The sequence below is a fragment of the Temnothorax nylanderi genome, unplaced genomic scaffold (genome assembly GCF_030848795.1).
Source record: "Temnothorax nylanderi isolate EJ_2023f unplaced genomic scaffold, tnyl_v1.0 TNYL_tig0015_pilon, whole genome shotgun sequence".
NCBI lineage: Eukaryota > Metazoa > Arthropoda > Insecta > Hymenoptera > Formicidae > Temnothorax > Temnothorax nylanderi.
The window spans coordinates 2,152,037-2,175,509 of NW_027249077.1; the positions used below are offsets into that span (position 1 = coordinate 2,152,037).

The following is a 23,473-nucleotide window of genomic DNA, read 5'->3' on the forward strand; positions in this document are numbered from 1 at the left end:
TACTTAATATAAAAATTAGAGTATTTAATATAAAATACTAATTTTTTATATATTAAATAAATTTTAATATAAAAATTATTTAATATAAAAAAAATAGTAATATTTAATGTACTTTTTGAGTTATTATAAAAAATATAATTATTATATTAAAGTTATTACTATTATTTCGTCTACAATCTTTTTCAACTATCAAATTATATCCCCTTGTCCCTCTGCCTGCCCGAATCCCTACCTACCCGAATCCCTACCTATATACCCGTGTGTATCCCTACCTACCCGTATTCCGATCTATAATCCCACCAATATTTCCATTTTTCTACCTATCCGTAGTACCCGTGTTACAATATAATATAAATTTATTATAAATCTTTAATTAAGACCTTGACACGATTTATGAGGAACCTGATTTGCTGATTAATTTAGCAGGATACTTAAACGGGACATCTCAAAGTGACACGTTCACTTGAGATTTGGGAAATGTGGAATTGGGGATTTTAACACGCGCGCGATTTAAATCTTCTTTCTTCGGGCCAGATCGGAACTACCTTTGTCGATGGCCATATATAATCTGGTCGCTTTTCGACCAGATCACAATGGAAGGAGAAAAATTCCTTCCATTATCGGATCATTATCATCGCCGACAAATAATGTTACGTTCGATTCGAATTACATTCAACGTGCATCGATTGTATAAAAAAATTCACGAGAAGTTAATTTACAAAAAAATATTAACTCATAAAAATTGACTGCACAAGTTTGACCAAAAATATTTCTATTATTAATTCCGTTATTTATTTGAGAATATTGATTGTCCGTTTCTTTGTGACCCGTTCTTTTAATTTGAAATTGTAATCAAGTACAGAAAAAAAATTTACTTTGCGTTATATAAATATCTCAATTATATTCCGCGAAAAATTAAAATTTATAATGTTGACAAAATCAAAAAATAATGGAAAATTTCTCGATGTAAAAACCGACCGCGAAAATCGACCGCGAAAATACGAAGATGTGTTCATGCAGTACGCATCTTGAAAGTGTATCAAGTAAGATATACAAAATAAATGACGTGAGATCCGAGAAAAAAAAACTTCCCACGTGATATATATTAATATTATAATTGGATATTTTATAATAAACAACCGCATTGCTATAATCAAATAATATAGGTACGCAAATCTTTACGTATCGACATAAATGTATCTCGTTATATTTTTCACTTTTCACCAACATTATTTTTGATATAATATAGTTATATACATTATTGCAAAGTTGAATAATTGTACTATACAATTAATTTTAAAATAATTTTAAAAGTTTCAGTGTTTCTCGACAGAATATTTAGAATCTCACGTCATATATTACTTGACTGGCACAAAGCCAATTTCTCAATCAAAAATAGATGGATAGGTTGCAAAAAATTAGGGTAAAATTGATGCTTTATTAAAATAAATTTTAGCAATTAATAACAATTATCAAGTTTTCTATAAAAAAAATTGCATAATAAGACCAAAATATTTTTTATTCATGTATAGTTTATGCATATTGTGGCTGAAATTAAATAAATCTACTAATTTATGCATATTGCACGCTTTTTTTTATACTAATATTCTAAATATATCTATATATTGTTTCCTTGCATCAATTTATATTATATTTAATCTTGGATAAACATATGAAAAAGAATAAATGGGAATAAAGGAATAAATAAAACATACTAACTAATTCACAATTTTTCCCTATCTACAGATACTTTTTTTAAACATCTAACATGATATCTCTTTTGCTTAAAAAAATAATTCTTTTAAAAAATCTAAATAAAAATTTATTGACTACAATACTTATTTCTTGTTTCTTTTTCTTGGTTTCTACTTTAACTGTAAATAGAATTGATCTACGTAAGAAAATTTCAAAAATTTAATTTTTTATGTACTTACAAATTTTATTCAAAAGTTATTTATAAAAAAACGCGGCAATTCGTCAACGTAACTCGACGAACGATGATGAACTCTTTGCGAGCTCCGTGCATGCGAAGTGTGTGAGTATTTCCTCAAGCACAATCGCACAATGTATCGATAAATAAGTGATACCAAGATTAAATATATGCCATAATTAGTTTTAACCCATCCATTTTAAGGCAACGAATCTACGAGATGTAATAATATTTTCATACTATAAATTATTGTAATTTGACATGTACCGGAGATATATTTGTGCTCTATATTTAATTATTCGTAGATTCGTTGTTTCAATAAAAAAATTTCTCATTGACTCACCGATTCGATGCGCAACGGGCGGAGTTATGCAGCCACGTAGCTACGGTGATACTGTAACATACAAACATAAGATTTAAATTAAAAAAGCGCTCAAAATTATTAACATTTGAAAAGTTAATTCTTACGCGTCTCTAATTCGTCTTTCAATAAAATATTTAGCAATACAATTATCTGTTTATCGAAACAGATCTTTACGGGAATAAAATTTTAGATAAACTAATTCTCTTTCTTTAATTACTTTTAACTTAAATACTTTTAACTTTAAATTAAACAATTCGAATAAATGGAAACAAATTATTAATTTTATGTAGCTAAGAGATGATACTTACCCCAAGGTTGCTCCGCCGGTGCCCGATGCCTCTCCCAGGCCTCCTCCTCCTCTTAGGACGTCAGGCCTCCTCCTCCTTCTCCTCCTTCTCCTCTCACCGCACAGGACACTCGCGAGAAACACTCGCGGATAATAAACTACAATCGCGCGCGGACTAATTATCTGCAGTAAAAGTCTTTCTCGCGCGATACTGTACGGCACTCCCGTTTAGAAAAGTCCTTTAGTCCGATTACTTGAACGGCACTCCCGAAGCAAACGCGACGAACCGGCTACGGTTCGTTTATTCAATTAAATCGGCGGACGCGAGGGTACGTTAGCTTCCCCGTCTTTAGATTTTTATCCAAGCAGAACAAGTGTTTTGCTTGGGTAAAATCCTCGTACTGGGTACTGGGCCTTCCCACCTCGCCAAGGTCGTACCCCAGGGGAAGGAAGTACTTTACTTTGTAATATAAAAGCATGCTAGGTAACAATTTTTCGTGCAAATCCGATTGCCCCGATTCGTTCCGCGTTCATCACCGCGCGTTAGGTTAATGCACGAAATGTTCCGAGGTGTCGGCAACTTGGCGCGATACTACGCAAGTCGAGCGGACGGTTAATAAAGACACGCACTTGGTTAATCGAAGATACGCTATTGAAATTAATTATTATCGCACGCACAGTACATACGGTATCAAACTCGTAAAAATCTCGCGAAAGTAAAACTGCGTTATTAATTATGCACGACGAAGAATCGTGACTGCCGGCCGCTAACTTATGCGACGCGAGATATACGGAGATTATGAAGCACTCACGAACGGGCGCGATGTATCACGGCGTTTCGTTACTCGAATCACTCGATACGACACTATCACTCTCACTACACTCAGCCCTCTTTTTCCCTACGAAGAGAATCGGAGATAAATCGCACGACAGTCGACACGACAATTCCGGCACTGGGCACAGCGTTCAAAGCACGACACGAGATACACATTCGCGATTCGCGAGTCCAGACATGGCGAGACGAGCGATTATCACCCGCGAATATCACAGCGAAACTGCGTCGTTCACAATTGCCGTACGTACCTTCGCCTCGACGTCTCGAGCGAGCGATTACGCACGACACGTTCATTTCGACAAACACTACTTGATATGCACGCTTGTAAATGTTGAACACACACAGCGCGTAGCGATTATTCCCGCGGCCCGCGGCCCGCGAAACGAGGAAGCAGGAATGCCAATCACCGAAACAAGCGCGTTCCGAAAACAACACGAAGCACGGTGACGTCGGTGACGAGCCCGCGCGGAGCACAAACACTTCCTACCTGTGCGAAATTCCTCGGGAGAATGATAACTGAGTCACTCACGCAGGTGACACTACTCCGAGCGTTGACGGAAACGAGTGGCAAGTCCGCTCATCATCAAAAACAACGTCGAAAACGCGCCGATCTTCGAGGTACGGAACTTTCGAGTTCAACGGTCGCGCTGGGTCGCGCCGCTAGTACGGGTTGGTACGGACTACGGACTGCGCGCCGCGCGGTGCCTAGTACGCCGCCGCATCGATATCGATCGAGCCGCCGCCGGCGCCGGCGGCTCGGCGCGCGCAATGCCGCGCATTCGCGCAAGTAATATACGTGACACGTTTAACGTCGGATCGCGAGACGTCGGTCGTGTAATTCCTTTCTCGTGAACGAAAAGAAATTCGGTTACGGGGTGTTGCAAGCTGAACGTACGCCGAATATTCCGTTCCTTCTTCGTGTCGGCTGAAACGAGGGAGATGCCATGCCGTCGCTAGACGAAATGAACGTCGAATGCCGTGCTGGACGTCGCGCCGTACATATCACCTTGCCGGCTGTGATTTGGCGGGTCTCCTGCAGTGCGCCGTGATTGAATGGTGAGTGAATTATATGTACATATGTGAGAAATAAATGATTCGAAGTGCGATACATCCGAATCTTAATGGAATCGCTGTTCCACGTGTCGCAGTGAAACGATAAACTCGGAATTCACGTCTTTTGTCTCCGTTTCGATTTTTTCGTGAGTGATGAGTGAATCGCGCGGGAAGACGCTTCAATGAATGCTTGAACCTCTCGTTAAGTGCGGGAATTAATAATTAATTAAGTGACTGAAGAGGAACGATCGCGCGCGTTTGACGTTTCGCACTTTGCTTGTCGCGATCGCAAACGATCGCGAACGAGGTCCGAGGAAGCAAGCTTGCTTCGAAATGCGTATGAATATCGAGAATGCGAACAGCTGAAATGTGCATCCACGAATACAATTCCGTTTTTCGTTCAAAAACAGACACGTAATTCGTTACGTTTACAAATGTTTTCAAATTTATTTGTATGTGCTTATTTATTCCTCCTAATCTCTACTTTATAGAAAATTAACATTAAATTGTATCATTTGTAAAAAAATTATAAAACATTCTCTGTTGCTTGTTCCTCAAATATCATTCGTTTTGCTTAAAATATTTTCCATAAAGGCCTGTTGTCTCGTATTCGGATTTTTAAATTTTGATAGGAGATTACATGTCTTTTATTTGAAATAACCCAGACACCACACATATCCAAAAGTGGGGACATAAGAGAGACGTCTAAAAGAGACATCTTTTAGATGTCTTACGAAAAGATGGCTAAAAGACGTCTTATGTCCCGATTTTGGACATTGTGCTGTTTGGGAAGTGTGAAAGTGAAAGAAGAGAAAAAGTGAGAGAGGGAGAGAGGGCTATTAGATATTTAACATATAATAAAAATATATAAAATAAGTTAATATTTATATCGATACATGTAAGATATAAATATTCTCAATTGTAATTGGTTGAGAATCAGTTTAATATTTATATCTTACATGTATCGATAAATATTAACTTATTTTATATATTTATATTACTGCCCTCTCTCTCTCTCACTTTTTCTCTTTCCGACACTGCCGATAAAACATCATTTTGGTGGTAATTCGCTGAGATAGAAAGAGAAGGGAGTATACTCGTGTGCACTCGGGTGACGTTTTCGAACGCACCGTGTGTTGGCCGTATAGGCGCTTCCGTAACTGGCGGTAGTGTATGTACAAGGACTTTCGACGGTCCTACGAATAAGGTCGGGATGGCCTCTCTAGTCTCTCAGGTTTCTCTCTGACTTGACGAACGACACTTGAAATACTGGCCTAAGACTAATGTATGTTTGTGTTTGTGTGCGCTTCTCGTCGGTGATGTTTGTAAACTGTAGCGAACGTCAAAGGTGGTCAAAGGGAGCGTCCGGCGTCGTGGACGTGGAGTGGAGTTCAGGGGAGCTGTCATATCATCATATTATGCAGATGAGGGTTGCATGATTCATTGGGCGTGTTATTGTTATCGCGAAAAAAATGGTTCGCACCGACTGGGATCGGATATTATCCGTAAACGCTTCGTCTTTAACAGACGAAGAAATCGAGGATCTTTTCCCTACGGTGGTCCGATGCGACGTGGACGAGATCGCCGACGTACACGGTCTGCGGACGCTCGTGAGATTGTCGCAAGAAATGTTGACTTATAAAGATAATCAAGTAGGGAAATTATTTATTATTATGTATACATATTAAACGACTAATATACTAGTACTGCATCATAAATATTGTGTGGTAATACTTACCCCAATATTTGTTTCCGTTAGAAAAAGAGCTTGCTTGCGGAAATAAACTTTTATAAAATAAATCTATTAATGTTAGGTTGAGGCTTTGCTTCTTGAGTGTGGCGAGTTGAAAGAAACGATAGCTTCGTTACGTCCAGAGTCTGCCAAACGAAAGATCAAAGGTAGGATGTTGTCAAATTTGTATATTTATATATATGTTTAAAATTATTCCTCAAATAAGAAATATTTACATGATGATTATTTTGACAGATCGTGATGCAATAAAACAAGAAAATGACAGTTTTGTTAGAGTAAGTTTTTTTTTATCTGTAATATATCATTAAGTATTCCGTTTTATGCAATAATTTAATTTTATGTAAAGGATACGAATTTAAGGGGCTATTCAGATGCACAAGGCAAAAGTGAAAAAGTTAAGACACTTATGGCTGAACTAGAGGTAAGTGTATATAATAAAAATGTAAATAGTAAAAATTATAATAAAGTCTTGTTGTTATTGCTCTTTATTTTTCAGAATTTGGATAAGGAGAATGAAATTCTTAAGGAACAGCTAACAACATTGAGAGATGAGATGGAGGATGCGACAGAAAAAATGAACGAAATGACAGAAGAACTTTGTTCAGCCCAAGTAAAAGCTGTGGAATACAAAGGTACCTATATATGAATAATATGTATACTTTTTATATGTAATAAATTTGATCTTTGGATAAATGCGTAAATATTATGCCATTACAGAAAAGATATTGAAATTGGAGCAAGAAAATATAGCTTTGGTTACACAAATTGAAGAAATAACAGCACAACAAGTAGACAGAGATAAAATGTTGGATGAATTTGGCGTAGCTATTGATACTAGAATATCTGAATGGAAGGTATTAAATAAATCTGATATAATATTTATAGAATTTTAGAAAATGTTTTTAGATAATGTGCGTGTACACGAATTTGTGTTATTTATGTTATAAGGGCGTATTGGATGAGAAAGATATGGAGATAACACGTTTGAAGGAAAGCTTGTCGCATTCTTTAATGCAATCGATTACGTCAGTCAAGGAAGAAAATAAAACACAGATGATTCATCTAAATGACGAAATAGCTCGTCGAGATGCGATTATAGCTGAATTGCAAACTAAACTTTCTGAAGCGGTTGTTGAAATAAATGAGAGTGCTGCACTTATAGAAAAATTAAAAGGAGACGCACACGAGTAAGCGATATTATCCATTTATATTTGTAATATTTTTTATTATTTATTTACAAAGTTATTACTTTATTTTATAGGTCTGTAAGAAGCGATAAACGAAAAGAACAGAAAAGTTTGTTAAAAAAGATACAAATTGCAAATGAAAAGATCTCTAATTTGGAAAACGCATTGTCGCAGGCACAGGATGATGCTAAATCACAGAGCAGCAAAGTCAGATATTTATATTTTTTTATTGATTTATGTGCTATTCTGCAGAGTTATTGCCATTCATTTCAAGCTATATAAGTCTCTTGCTTAATATAGAACTAATTTTTCCTTAAACAATTCAAAATATATGAAAATTTTATTACTGCCTTACAACTTTTATTTTTGGTATTAAGTATTTTATAATTATTCACGAATCAAGTTATGCATTTATATTCTAGAAACTTGATAAACAGAATTTATTTATTGTCTATTGTCTGCAACTACAAAACATCGGTATGTGAGTTTTTATTTTTATCTTTTTGTAAAAGGAAATTTAATTAAAAATGATATATCAACAAGTATGTAATAAAAATGGCAATAATTCTAGAATACTCTTTATACTTATTTGTTAAATGGTATAGGGAATAAAATAAATTTATATATATTTTTCATATAGTTATGCGAGGTATTATCTACATTAAAAAAATATCAAGATGGAAATCAGGCTTTAGCTAGAGCATTGAACGAAATTAAAGAATTAAAAATTAAAATTGATCACAAGAATGAACATATTGAAGATTTAACCAATGTTATTAATAAATTGGAGATGTTAAATTCGTATCAAGAAATGGAGATCTTAACCCTTAGGTAAAATTTTCAAAAGTATTAATTAATTTACATCTCTTATGTTTGAAGAAAACAAATCTAACATTATTTTTGCATATCACAACAGAGAAAAATTAGGGATTCCAGAAGATGAATCAATATCGATTAAAAGTGTTGTAGCAAAACGTAAAGAGGAATCAAAGAAACTGGAAGAGCTTGTTCGACAGAATAAAAATCTTGTAGAGGAAAATTTAGAATTAAAATCAGATGTAAGATGATTAAATTGAAAAATTAGTTTTATAGAATTAACGAAACATACAAAATATACGTGTCTTTTCTGTTTAAGATATATATTTTAAGATACTAGACGAATTTTTATTACAAATTTTTACTTTTCGTAGATAAGAATGTTAAAATATAAATTGAGCAAGTCGGAGAAGGTATTAGATATTTCAGAGAACTTAGATGATTCTAGTAATCAGTTTTTACATTCGACTAAATTAGTCGAGTCGGAAAATATACAATTATCTTCCAAAACTGATATTTCTGAAGTTAATCAAAATATTCAGATACTTATAGAAGAAAATGAGGCACTTAGAACGGGCATGCATGAAATCATGGACAGTATACGCAATCAAGATGGTGAATTTTCGCTAACTTTAACGGTACTTTAGTATTGCACACATTTCCGCTTCTGACACCATGATATTTTCTTTTACCTAGTTCTTTTTTATCTTTTGTTTAATATAATACTTAATATGTTAATAGAATTCTCTGCTAAATCTGCTGATTTTTTACATTTTCTACTTATTTCGAGTAGATACAGAACATTGCTGATCTTGTGCTTTTAATAATTGCTTGAAGAAAAGAAGCTGATATCTATGCACATTTCTTGTTTTAGGTAAGAGTGAAGTGGAAATACAGTCTAGTACATTGGAACGATTATTGGAAGCTTTAGATGTTAGGCATTTAGCTGGTTGGTACCATCCAGCTATGAGATTGCAGGAACATCTTAATGTTATACAGGGTAGTAATGCTGAATTAAGGTCACAACTTAAATCGCTGAGGTATTTTTCGAATTTATCATGAAAGTAGTATTACTATTTTTCATTATAACAATGAAATAGTTTATAGATTTTGTTATAATCTTTATTATAATTTGTAAATTGTTACTATGTGATTTACAGAAAAGAGTTGCAAAGGAAGGATAATATTTTACGAGATCTAGCAGCGAATAAAGATATAGATTTCGAAAAATTGTACGAGAAACATGGCGAAGAGGAAGTGATAACAATGTATCTTGCAGAAATGAAAGCTTTGCAAATGGCATATAAAAATGAAACAGAAGAATGGGAAAAGCAGAAAGATTTGCTGGTTCAAGAAAATAATGACTTGAAAGATGAGACAGATGGTCTTAAAAAGCAACTAGAAATTTATAAGAAAAATTGGCAGATTTTAGAAGATGGAGACGACGAAGCTCAGAAAGCTTTTGCGGCAAAAACAAGAGAATATGCGTATATTGCTAACGAAATAATAGTTATGAACAGGAAAAATGCTAGTCTTCAACAATTGGTTAACAAAGAAACTAATAGATTATATGAATATCAAAAAGAGATAATTAAAAAAGAAGGCGATTTTAATAAAATGCTTACAGAGGCAAACAAATACAGTAAAACGTTGCTATCAGAAATTTCACTCTTGCAGAGTAATTTATGTAATTCTGTGAGTGTAATAGTACATAATGAATTAAAAGATAAATATGAGGAACTGAGTATACGTCATCGTGCTTTGTTAGAAACTGTAATAGTATCTCCTAATTCCAATGAAATAACCTCTTTGAAAACCGAAATAGAGGCAATAAGACAGGAGAAAAATCAACTCATTGAAGATTTGCGGAAAGCAGATGAATACGGGGGCGATAGTTCACAACAAAGATTGAAAGAGATAGAAGCCAAGGAGTTGATTGAAAGACAGCGAGCTGATCAGATGGCTAGATTACTCGAAATATCACAAACACAATTAACAAAATACGAAGATAACGTTAAACAACTTTTTATTTCTAATTCTGAATTGCAAGAGAGATTGATTGACAAGCACAAGACATTGTCTAAAAAGATAGCGCTGCAGGAAACTGTACAAATAGATGATAACCGTATACAGGAATTGCAAAATGAAAAAACACAACTTTTTATAGAGAATGAAAGTTTGAAAAAAATGCTACAAATTTCTGAAGAGGAGGCTCGATTGCAGTATTCGCTGAATTCACTACAAACCCTGGAGTTGGATAGTCTTAGGCATCAAATATTGGATTTGCAAGCTGTAAGTGAGGACAAGGCCACGATCTCGCGACTTGATTTTGAGCTAACGAGTAAGAAGATAGCAGAGATGGAACTATCTGCACAGAAAACGCGATTGCAGAATGAGTTGTCTTGCGTGCGTCAAGAGCTTGATAACTCAAGCAGGAAATACGAGGAAATGCGTGGTTATGTACAAGATTATCGGAAACAATGTGACAATCGTTGCAGGTAAAATAAAAAATTATATTTATATATTTTTTTGCATATAAAAGAATATATCATGGTGTACGTGTATTACAGGTATTATGTAGATATTATATATTTTTTACAATGCCAATACGCGGGATCAACTTCCATAAGTGCTTTAGAAAAAGTAGTTACATTGGCTGCAAAATTAAAAGTAGATCGTCAAAATATTGACATAGAAATGCATAAGACAAAAAAATGTCATGAAGATATTAAATATGAACAGCAATGTTTATCTGCTCGTCTTGAAATTGTCGAACGTCTGAAAGATATGTTGGAGCAACAAATTGGCGCTGGTAGCGTTCAAAACATAATGGAACATTATGCCGAAACTTCACAGCAAACTCTAAGTGTAAGTCTCTCCATGTCATAATAATGTATAAAAATTTTAATAAAGTTTGGCAAAATAGCATGACTTTATTGTACTAATTCGCACACATTTAAAATGCTTTTTCCAATTACTATTTCTAGTATTTTGTAATCTGTCTTAATCAAAAAATTTATATTTTGCTTGATAATTATAAAATAATAAAATAAATTGTAATATTTATGTTATCTGTAGATCGACACTTTTATGTTTTTTTCTTAACAAATATTCTCTTAATTAGGACTTCAAATACAAAAGAAGAATAGCTCATTTAGAGCATGAACTCCAAATTGCTAATAGTAAATTCAACGAATACGAGTCAGTAATAAACAGCATGGAACAGGATATGTTAAAAATTCAGAGAGCTTGGTGCCCACAGCAAGAACATCAAGCTCGAATTAGTGCACCAAATTTTGAGACAAAATCCATTCAAGTAACGATGGAAACTCAAGTAGTTAGTGTTCAAACGGATCCCTACATCTGTTGCTTAAATCAAAAAGTAGAGGATACTACTAAGGCAATCGATAAGGCAACTGTAGTTTCTAAAGATATTCAAAAACCTATTAAATCAAGTGAAACTACAGAGAAAACTACAGAGAAGACATTCCGAGAAGTGGGAAATAATACAGAAGAAAGCGCCAGCTCGGCGATTCTTAACGAGCAGCTGGATGAAGCATTGAAACTCGCATCAGAACGCTCCGCGATGCTTATTAAGTGTGAATCACAATTGGCCGAGTATAAAGCGAAAGTGGATGCTCTAAATAAAGCAATAACGGAAAAAGATTCGCAATATGAAGCAAAAGTGGATACTCTGAACAAAGTGATCGAGGAAAGAAATTTGCAGTATCAAACAAAAGTTGACACTTTAAATAAAGCGATTGAGGAAAAGGATTCACACCTTACTCAAAAGCAAAATGTATTTGACGAATTAATGACCCAACCACGAATTGCAAGTACTGATTGTGCTGACAAGTTGGCTTTGAAATCAACGATAAATAGTTTACAGAAATTAATTAATCAAAAAGAAGAAACTATCTTAAGATATCAAAATTTATTGAAGGAAGACAGAGACGAACATAGTCGGGCAGCGAGTCAGTTTCAGGATGAGATTAAAAGTTTGCACGATCATATATTAGCTATGCAAGGTAAAATCCGAAAAAGTAAAGATCCGGCTGTAATTATAAATAAAGCTTTTGAAAAAACATTGGCGTTTGATGAAACTACAGCGAGAAGTAGTGCCGCGCAAGAAGAAGAAATTGCGAGGCTGCATGAGAAGGTATCCACTTTTGAAGCAGAATTAAATATCAGCAAAGAACTGAGCGAACGTTGGCATCGATTAGCAGAAGAGAGACTGAAGTATATGGATCGTATGAGAGAAAGGTTTGTTTGACAGCAACGTAAAATCTTGCTTTTTTAAAACTCGGTTAAATTTACTTAAATTCTTAGTGTGATATACGAGATATTGCAGAGTAAAAGATTGATGAAATAATAAACTTACATATATTTTATGACATTAGAGATAATTTACGGTTTTATAGATTAGAGCAACAACATAAAAATGAATTGGAGAGCTATCGTGGTGAATTAAATAAGTGGCAGTCCGAGGCTGACGTACTTAGACAACAATTATCTGAGAATCGCATGTTACTCACAAAAGGAAATATTTCCTTGATGAAGGAGCTTCAAAACAAAGATGACAAAATACACGAGTTAACTCTCGCTTGTCAACAATTACAGGTGCGTTATAATTTGGTCAATTCACCGGCTAAATTTGGTTAACTTACTGGATTATATAATTATTTAATTTATTATACTTTTATTGCATAGAATGAAGTTGAATTAATAGAATCTGCAAACCGATCTCATCAAATGATAGTTCCTAGTCGAGGCGATATGAAAACGCACGAAACCACGCACAATAGTCACCGCGATCAAATGCAACAACAAAATCAAATGGATGTTTTACGTCGACAGCTTCAGTCTTTAATGGAGAAAGAGAAAATGTATAAGTACGAAATAACTGATTTGAAGCAGCAACTTAGTCGCAGGTAAATTATAAAATTATATACCAATTTTTAAGCAAACATTTTTATTGGTTTTTTTACTTTTTACAATAAGGATCCAACATACTTGATACATGGCACATTGCAGATACATGGCGATAAAAACTCAGGAAAAGAAGACATCGCAACGTGAAACGCAGCTTGAACGCAAAGTGACATCCTTAGAAGAAGAGTTGCATAAAACAAAAGCTCAATTAGATCGTGAATATTTGGCGCAAGAAGCTAAAAGGGTTAAGGTAGATGACAAAATACTCCTATTTATATTACAGTGCTTAATACATTTCTCTTTTAATAGACTGCAGAAGAACTTTCGTTGTGGGAGAAACAGAAAAAATGGCAACAGACGGCAGAAAAATTAAAAGGAAAGCTTAAAGAAAAGACTGATGAATATGAAAAATTGCTTACAAATTATGAAAAGCTCCGATCTGTCGTTTCGTGTATGGAACGAGAAAAATGGCATTTGAGGAGTAAGCTTAAATTCGAGAGCGATACCGTATCTGGTACTTCATCAGGAAGACCCATTTCAAATATCCAGTCTAACGTAGAGGAACAACTGGAGAAAGAATGTCGAATATTGAGAGAACGTGTTAGGGAATTAACTGACCGCTTAGAAAAAGAAAGCAATGAACATTTGATGTTAGAAATAGCGGAATTAAAACGGCATAATGCAGCTTTGAAGGCAGTTTCTCAGGTTAGCATTATATATTTTACAATAAATGTATGATTTTTAACATGCTTTATTTAATGCTATGCTATTTTACAGGGTAATACATGTGTAATTAATCAGCTTGAGAAATTAGAAATGACTAAAGATGTTCTCGAAAAGATGAATCTTAAGTTAGAAAGTGAAAACTTTGAGTTGCGACTTGAATTAGAAAGAGCAAATTCTGATACTCCAGGATTGCGAGAAAAAGTCGAACATTTGGAAAAGTATGTTTGTCATATATTTTCATACGCCACGAGAGTAGATCTTGGTGATAAACAATTAATATCATCGTATTATTATTGTTACAGATATATACAATTATTAAAAGCGGAAAAATCTTCTGATTCCACTCCTAGATCTTCGGAAAAAGAACTGCCAGAATCAAGCAATAAGAAATCTACCTTCGAAATGGAGAAAACAATATTCACATTGAAACGAATTATCGAGAAACTTCAGGCAGAAAATAAAAGATTCAAATTTAATTCCAAGAAAAGTCATTTTCTAGTCAATCAAGTAAATTACATAATCCCTTCGATATTATATGTTTTATGTGATATGTTTCTTCTCTTATATATTATATATTATCAAATATAGGGAAAAACAAATATTATTGAAGGAGACACTTTATTCCAAAGACAATATGAGGAATCTCAGAAACGTGTGGTAAATTTGGAGGCAGATTTACGGTTATCTGAACAAAGGGTAGCTATGTTAGAAAAAGCTCAGAAGGAAGATGACAATGGAGATTTTCAAATCTTGAAGCAACAGTTAATTCACAAATCCGAGCTTCTAGATAAAGTGAAACAGTTGTTGACACGGGCCGCCATAAATGAGAAGACACTGCGACAACGCGTAAGAATTTTAAACAGTTCGTTATTTGAAAGAGAAGGTCGAGAATTTATCTATATTTTAACTTTGTCATTGTTTTATCTTTACTAGGTGCAACAGCTGGAATCTAAGCAAACCCTATCGACAATCCCGGAATGTTACGTGACTCCACCTACACCACAATAATGAATATTTTGGAAATAAAGTATTCATGGATTTGCAATGAAAGAAGTACACTTTTATTGAGATACACGCACAAGTATACATATTTATTTATGTGCTTTCAATTAAACATGCTCGCAAAGCCTTTTTATCTTTATCTAATTATATATATTTTTTCTATTGTGTAATAATTTGATAATAATTCCATGCCACATACATTACAATCACATCAATTTTTGTACGTGCAGGTGCACAATGTTCATGACAGATTGATACAATATGATGTTCCAGAAAATATCATTACTTTTTTTACTTATAAATTCTGGAAATAATCAATAATCATGTTTTTCTTATCGTTTATTACACCCTTACTTCCGCAATGTACGTACAACAGAGTAGTAAATTATTACAAAATTTATTACAGTTATTAAATGTGAGTTTAGTTTTGTTGACTTGAATGACTAGAATGACTCTTTTATGCATATTTCTCGTTTTTATATTCATTTTCTCTACGTTATACCATCGTCTGATAGATAATTCCAAAATATAAGTAATTTTTGAATATGTGAGTTGAAAAATTAAAAAGAAAAACTTGAATTAATATAAATAATAATGAGAACTAGAGTTAATATAAATAATAATCGAGATAGTAATGTATAAAAATTTCAAATTTTCTATTCTCTCTCTCTCTCTCTCTCTCTCTCGATTTGTCGCGCATATTTCGACATATCAATATCATATCTAATATTAAAAATATAAATAGAATAGTGTAATTAATTCGTTACTTCGATTATTTCTAACATATTAAAACATTTTGATATATTATTAAATAACTATCGTGTATAAGCACCATATCGATATGAATAGAAGTTTAAAATAATCTCTCTCTATCGTGCGTTTTACATATTAATATTATTTTCAATATCGAAGATACATATATAAACAAATTAGTAAAATTAATTCATTATACTTCTATCATTTCTAACGCATGCCAAAATATTTAAATGTTATTCCAATTTCAAATAACTACTGCGTGAAGTAAACGCTACATCGATCAGCTACAGCGTCAAAATTTCGAAACGTTTCTTCACGGCAGATTTCAAATCGTTCTCAATTGTGGAACGCAGAACGCGTCATGGCGGTCGCGGCGGTCGCGGAGTCGCGCTCGAACCAAGAATCGCTCTGTGATTTCTACGTTATTCGATCGTTTGAACAAATTACACGCGCAGAAAGTTGTCGCGATTGTTTCTCACAAAGTATCGAACGTTCGTCACAACGTGTTAAAACGCGCGCGTACAGTCACCGTGATTTCGGGTATCAGCAATACCGCTTCCATCGCGCTCGGAGATCGACGGAAGTGCTTCGGGTATCTCGCTTTACTGCGAAGCGCAAGTAAAGTACCGCGAGGTATGTATGTGTATAATCTTCTTTTTTTTTGCAATTACGCTAATTTCGCTTCTTGCGACTGATTTCGATCGTTTCCGATTTTACAGGTATCTCGATGAGTTCTATTTCTACGTTAATCGCCGCGATTCGAAGTCGGCATTCACAATAAATTTCGTTTCCCAATAAATACTATTTTCTTATTCGTACACGCATACGCGTGCAATAAGAAATATGTACTAATTAATATGCTCTCCGAAACGACCGTGAATATACCGCCGCTCATTCGCGCAGTTTTGGAGCTGCGTTTCTTTCGACGCTTTCAGCGCCGAAAGCATCCATCTTTGTTTGATGTTCGACGTGCAACGAAGAGAAAACGCTCAGAAGGATGCTTACAGCGCTGAAAGCGTCGAGAGGAACCGGCAGCCAGCGCAGCCTTCGTGTTTCGATATTTTCGAGAATCGTAACGTCGCTTCCTCATCGATAGATCTCGAATCACGGTCACAAACACAAACGTGCGCCGTGCGCGAGAAACGCCACGGCGCGGCCGATAACGGAGTCGCGTTCAAATCGTTCTGCGATCTGTGTTTCCCGCGATCGCGTTTCCCCCGAAGGCCGAAAGAAGCTCGTTGTCGTCTGAAAGGAATCTCGCGCGCGGAAAGTTATCGCGAGTGTTTCTCGTCAAAGTGTCGGACGTTCGCCGAAATGGCGTCAAGTGTCCGCGTATAGGATCGCTTCGATCTCGACCTCGTCGAGACGTGACGACGCCTCTGCGACTTCTGCACTCCGGAGTAGATCGAAATCCTCGTTTACTTCACGCCGTCATTCGCTCGCCGAAACGATGAAAGCAGTCAGACACGATTGTCGCCACTCAGGTATGGTCCTATAATCAGCTGCGTTGATATTTTTTGCGTTCTCGATCATCGTTGTATCTTGTATCAAAGATACTGCTCTCGAGTCTCGAGTCGCACAGTTGCATAAAATGCCGGGTACTCACTATGGACCGTGCGATGTGCAACGCAACGGTTGCTGCAATTTTGACGCAATTGTTCGTTCCGGAATAAGACGTACTCGCTAGTTGCAGCAACCGTCGCGTTGCCCGTTGCAACGGTCCTAGTGGAGTGGCCGGTAAAAGAGTTTTGTGTTTGGTTAGGTTTAATAAGCGCCCTGTGCGAAAGATAAATTCTTATGCTGCTGTGCGTCCGAGAGAGAGAAATTTATATAAATTGCTAAAATCTTTGTGTCTCTGCGAAAGTAACTTATGACAATCAAATAATACATAATTTTTCTTGCTTATTTTTTATATTTCTGTTAAGTCAGTTAAATTTTAGGCCTGCTCGTTAGCTGAACTTCTTGCACAGTTCATCTTTTTTCTCCTTTTCTCTCCAACGTGAAAAGAAAAAGAGGAAAGATGAACCGTGCAAGAAGTTCGGCTAAAACAAGGCCTTATATCTCGTGATAATTCTAATTAATTCTTAACCATCCAGGTGCGGTCATAGTAACTCCACTACTTTTTCATGATTATTATAACTCCATTGATTCAGTTAAATTAACGATATATTAAGTAGGAGTTGTGGTGATATCTAGAATGGTTAAAACTGACTCAAATTGAATATAATTGTTGACACTATACGAATTTAACAGTGTAACTTTCCAGATAGCCGATCGAGAATAAATTTTGAAAGTGTTTGCTGCAAATTTTGTCAATAGAATGTCAGCAGAAATGTAACAGAATTCTGCTAGCAGAATATAATGACAGATTGATTGTAGAAACTGTGCAAAGTCTGCCGTTTCGTAATCACTTAAATGATATATATTTTATTCAAATTTTACGGAATGATAGATTCTGCTCCGTTTTCGACAATCTGCTGTTAGATTATATCGGCAGGCTCTATCGGCAAAACACGAGTTTAATGCGGATACAAATAATGCCGGGTCTATTGCGATATCCGAGCAAATTTATTGTCAATTTGTTGTTATATATTGCGAGCAATTTGTTTGTTGAGTTGTTCCAGCAATGATTTTTTTCACTGCACGGACCGAGCCTGCGATCGGATGTGTAGTTGCTTACAATTTTGTTAGTTATTTATACTTATATTAATGAAAAGAATCTATTAATAAAATCTATTAATAAAAAGTTAACCGGTCATGATGACCGCACCTGGATAGTTACACGATATTTTACCTGTGGATGGTTAAGGATTAATTTACATTAAATATGGCTAAATCTAGGCTGATACACACATGCTATTGCGATATTACTGACGATCTATATATCGAGGTTTTTCGATTATCTGATTTTACTAAATTTTCTGATTTAATCTCTAATTTTGCGCACAATCTTTCAAGCAATTGTCAACCTTTCTTGTCCAAATAACTGAATATTTTCTTCAGACAGTATCACTTAACGATGTATTTACATACTAACTTAAAATCTGATGTGTGAAGAGAAATATATTTATGTGTAATATGTATCTATGTAAATATTTTTAATATCCGACTTGGACACTGACGTACATTATTTGATAGAATTTGTTGGATATTTTGTCAGACAAAGTGCTTATGCTTCTAATTTAAATAATTTTATTGCACATTGGCCTTTAATGTGCACCAGTCCAACCAAGAATTTACTATAAACATATTAACAAAAATATATTCAAGCATATACCTTGAATATATAGTTCAGATTTTCAAGTTAACTTATTACATTTCTAAACAATACAATATGCAAGACAATACTATATTGAATTTCTAAGTTATAATTAGAGACCGGATTGCGGTGCCATTTTCCCCACTCCAAGGGTGTGCTAGCGGCCGAGCGCCGTGAGAATAATTACATAAATAAATAAATAAATATATTTGCTACGTTACACCGTTAGACCGGCGCGGTGTAGAGGGTACTCCTTCTCACGACTGCTAGCACGCGCTTGGAATAGGGAAAACGGCACCGCGATCCGGTCTCCAGTTATAATAACATAATTTTTTGTAAATCGAGACTTAAAAATCATTTTGTTTCAAGTGCTTTGATGGTTTTATTATAAACGGTAATTCAATTATAATTACGTTAATACAACAATGGCTAAAAAGAGAAAAAATTTTAGAAAAAATCAGGTATTTTGCAATAATAAAAGGTTTATAAAATTGAAAGCTTAGATTTTAGTAGCATTTAATTTTTTGTGATTAATAAATCTAATATTAAAAATTAGCTACTTGATATCTTTATATAATTTTTCCGTTTATCATTATCAATTTAGTAGGTAGCTTGCAATCTTGAAAAATCGAAATAATTCGTTTTAAAATTCATATTGTCATACTTTCGATCACAGTATAGCACAAGCTTTTACAGCTTTTGTGACAAAGATTATAAATCTGCACACACATTACTAGTTATATTCTAGCGTACGGCAAAAATAATTTACGCAAAATTTGCATTTTCCTATATGGTATACAATTTGCACGGCTTAATATTATAACGCGTAAGTGAAAATGTGAAATGGAAAGAGTCAAAGAGTTCCTATCGATTCTGAGGATTAATAATCGTTCTCGGCCTCTTGAAGGAAAGGACGAATGGAGTACTCGTCCTCGCAGTCCGGAATGAGCTTTCCTTTATATTTCACGCAGAAGTCCACGCACTTCTGTCCCATGAAATACGTGCCGAACATCTTTGTACATTGCGCGCAGTTTCGTATGCAAGCACCTGTACAAAGCCGGTTTGTACAGACTAAATAGGGATATCTCCATGACATCTCGGCAATGACACGATTCTTAATTGATTAATCGTAACGTAGAGCTTTACTTACCGATATTTCGCTCGGCGTCAGTCGTAGATGCCGTAAAGCAGAGTACGGCGAAAATCATGACAAGCAGTACGATGATTCGGTTTGACAATTTTGACATGACTGAAATAAATGTAAGCATTAATTCGTTAACTGCGGAAGGATTAACACTCGAACATACGTATGTCCAGCAATGATCGAGATATTGGCAATAATAAAAGCGAGTAAAATTCTCGATTATTCGAGGAATAATCGATTAGGGCACTCTGGTTTCCCTTCAATCTACGAATAAATCTTTTGCCAATAATCGATTAAAGCTTTTGGCAGAGAATCAATCGATTGTTATTTTATGCTGATTAATGTGGAAGTAAATCTTCCCGGTACGGGATATTTCGGTTGTTGTTAATATTAAAATAATAAATAATAAATTAATATATGGGAGGAGGTCCAGATTGCCAAGTAAATTATCGAACGCAGACTTAATGAGAGATTTATTTAATGCTAGTGGTTCTGTGACAAGAATTTTTTTGTTCGGTACGGGTCAAAATAAACTTCGTCTATAGATACATTCGTCATACTAATACACTCGTCAATAACAAATTCGTTAGCTTTAAATCTAAAGACCACAATATTAATAATATGGCGTTAAAGAGTTAAGGTTTCAAGACCTATTTAGATGAAAAAAATTTTACGTCCCGTAGAAACTCGGTTCTATTTCAAATTCTCACTACATTGTATAAAATCGTCGCTTATATTATATGAAAACATGAAAACTTGTACAGATGTAAAAAGTATCAGTGTTGTGTAGAATCGATGAAAGAGAAAGTAAGTCTAAATATAAGTGATGTCTTACAACACTTGTACAATGTGATATTGAAACTACATTATGAATTCTATTCGAGCCGTTCTTACACACGTTAGCTGAATATTAATAATCTTGCCATCTAAATCATAGATCTAAATCATAGACCTTTAATTATTTAGGCTATGCATTACTGGATTGCGCGTACAATGTCTGCCGTTTTCAAGAGATATGATAAAGTAAATATATGTCAAATGTTAATGAATCGCTCTTATTAATGCTCGACATAAATATTTCTTTTTTTTTTACCTTGCAACCCTAAAGGGGAACAAAGAATCTATCTATTAATTTCTTTTTTATTCGCTCTTTTCGATATGGTGCAATCTGATTAAGCCTCCTTAGGCCCAGTTTCACAAGTGTCGGTTAACTTTTAACCTTAGATTAACTTACTCTTCGTCTTCTTCTAACGTACCCCTTAGAAAGAGACGAAGAGTGAGTTAATCTAAGGTTAAAAGTTAACCGACACTTGTGAAACTGGGCTTTAGGCCTGCAAAGATCAAGGCAAGAAGAGTTCATCAACCGAGCTTTCGACGAAAGACGGAAGGATTGGGTGGCGCGGAAATCGGAGAATTTTTTATCCGTATATAATAACAACTCCGACTGGTCATTTGCATTTACTACAGGAACAAATACTCCGAAGAGTGCGAAAGCGCGAAAAATGATCCTTCGTTCGTCTCGCACGCTGTTTTGCATTTCCGGTTCGCAATTAGTGCACGCTCGGGAGGAAGGACAGAAGGGGAAACGACATCCGCAATCGAATAAACTTTCAGGGCTAACTCGGATATTAATTTCTCTCTCTCTCATCAATAAGAAAAAAATAAGAAATCTATTAAACACGCGTGTTCACATACCATACGCGGCATACGCGGTGCGCGATACGTCTTACTTGAGGCCGTGAGGCTCCCGTGAGGCCGCATGTCATCGGCATGTGAAAACCCAGGTGCGACGTTGATTGGGTGTTATGGCGCAATTACTCCTTTGATCACACGACGAAAAACAATGTATAGACGTGCTGTCTGCCGCGATGCGTCGTCGGGACGCTACCGAAGGTTTCTCGCCAGCTTTTTCTTCGTGCCTCGTGCCTCGAGAGAGCAGCGCGCGTCGTCGCCACTTTTTAATATATACGGTCATTTATAACCGGAATCTCTTCGTCGCGCTTCCGCATTCGCCTTAACGGCCACATTGTGAACGCATAAACATAATAAATATGGATGGAAGGTATCTTGGCTTTCCGTGATGTCGTCAGTCTCCCTCTCTCTTTCTCTCTCTCTCTCTCTCTCTCTCTCTCTCTCTCTCTCTCTCTCTCTCTCTCTCTCTCTCTCTTTCGCTCTCTGTTTCCCCCTCTTTCCCACCAGGAAGCACTTAAGGATTCAAGACCAAGGATCGCGCGGACAGCGTCCGATATCGACGTTAACGCACGTTGCACGAACAATAATGTTGATCGATCGGGGCAACTAATTGACCGGACGACGGCGGTGACTCTCTTTAGCACGTGACGAACGGATTGACGGACTTCGACGAGAAGCGTTTTCTCATCACCCGCGCGAAAAAGAAGAGACGAATTTTTAAAGATACTGGGAATATGATTCTCAAACCTTTACCTGATCGATACGGCAACTTGAGAAGGTGAAGTTGTTGGAATTGTTAAAGACCGACGAATGACACTGAACGCACTTCGCCGGTCTTATATATCCGCAAACGCCGGATTCAACCCTCGCGCTAGGGAAACCCCCGCTGCTTATCTTCCTTTAATTCGATCTCTTCAATTTCCTGCACTCAGCGTACGGCAATGTCCTGTGCGCTTTTATGGACGAACTATATGTTACGAGTGGCTTTTGCAATTAAAAATACTGTTGAATGCGATATATTCTATATACCTTGCTTTTTTATACAAGCATTTTTATCTGTAAATAATACGATTCACATCGTGATTATAATATGACATTTTGTGACATATGCTATAGCATTTATTTTATGTAGTAGATATTTTCTTTAAGAGAAAATATAATGTTATAAATATGTTTATAATTTAAACAACATGAGTTAAACAACTACTCAAAAGTTTTGTTAGAAATTTTATCTTTTCTTAGGAAGCTATAAACTTTACTGTTAATTATAATATATTTTTATTATAATTAGTTGAACATGAAAGCAGTTTATTTACAGTATTTTTATTAACAAATGTTTTATTATTTAAAAATATACTGGAATAATAAAAGACATCATAAAAGCTTTTTTTTGTTTGAAGTATTGCATGTACTATAATTATTTTTGTATCTTATTTTGTCTGATTAATTTTTAAATAAAAAATTTTTTTATTTTCCATTATTTTTTTAGATATACTTGTTCTATAATACTTATTTTTATATTTTTACTCATTTATTTAACATAAATCAAATAAAATACAAATACAAATTGAAAGCATTGTTATATAATATATTATCTATATTTAATTTCTAAGTGGTAATTTTTCTCTAATAACAAATGTGCATTGCAACAATATAAACTATTATAACAATAAAACAAATACTATCATATAACAATTAACCCAATTATAATAACATTATTATAATTAATTATTTATTC

General features: G+C 34.9%; 2 protein-coding genes across 3 annotated transcripts; one reads left to right on the plus strand and one right to left on the minus strand.

The window, feature by feature from the left end:
- Positions 1 to 5,682: 5,682 nt before the first annotated feature.
- Cep290 (Centrosomal protein 290kDa) lies at positions 5,683 to 14,956 on the plus strand. 2 transcript variants are annotated; one of them, XM_071698476.1, is made up of 23 exons: positions 5,703 to 6,120; positions 6,283 to 6,367; positions 6,456 to 6,496; positions 6,568 to 6,642; positions 6,718 to 6,853; positions 6,939 to 7,075; positions 7,170 to 7,408; positions 7,483 to 7,615; positions 8,049 to 8,239; positions 8,325 to 8,466; positions 8,599 to 8,839; positions 9,099 to 9,264; positions 9,385 to 10,722; positions 10,795 to 11,092; positions 11,349 to 12,487; positions 12,646 to 12,844; positions 12,935 to 13,155; positions 13,259 to 13,406; positions 13,466 to 13,861; positions 13,934 to 14,100; positions 14,185 to 14,389; positions 14,471 to 14,728; positions 14,816 to 14,956. In XM_071698476.1, exons 1-23 carry the CDS (start codon positions 5,941 to 5,943, stop codon positions 14,888 to 14,890), a joined length of 6,210 nt encoding a protein of 2,069 aa, XP_071554577.1. In that variant the 5' UTR covers positions 5,703 to 5,940; the 3' UTR covers positions 14,891 to 14,956. The 2 variants fall into 2 exon arrangements, with proteins under 2 accessions (XP_071554579.1, XP_071554577.1); XM_071698478.1 differs by lacking the exons at positions 13,466 to 13,861; positions 13,934 to 14,100; positions 14,185 to 14,389; positions 14,471 to 14,728; positions 14,816 to 14,956 and having other exon boundaries at positions 5,683 to 6,120; positions 13,226 to 13,364.
- Eh (Eclosion hormone) lies at positions 14,921 to 22,527 on the minus strand. Its single transcript, XM_071698479.1, has 3 exons — positions 22,489 to 22,527; positions 20,050 to 20,148; positions 14,921 to 19,946 (listed from the first exon to the last, which is right to left on the minus strand). The coding sequence occupies exons 2-3, from the start codon at positions 20,144 to 20,146 to the stop codon at positions 19,780 to 19,782; spliced, it is 264 nt and encodes an 87-aa protein (XP_071554580.1). The 5' UTR covers positions 20,147 to 20,148; positions 22,489 to 22,527; the 3' UTR covers positions 14,921 to 19,779.
- Positions 22,528 to 23,473: the final 946 nt, after the last annotated feature.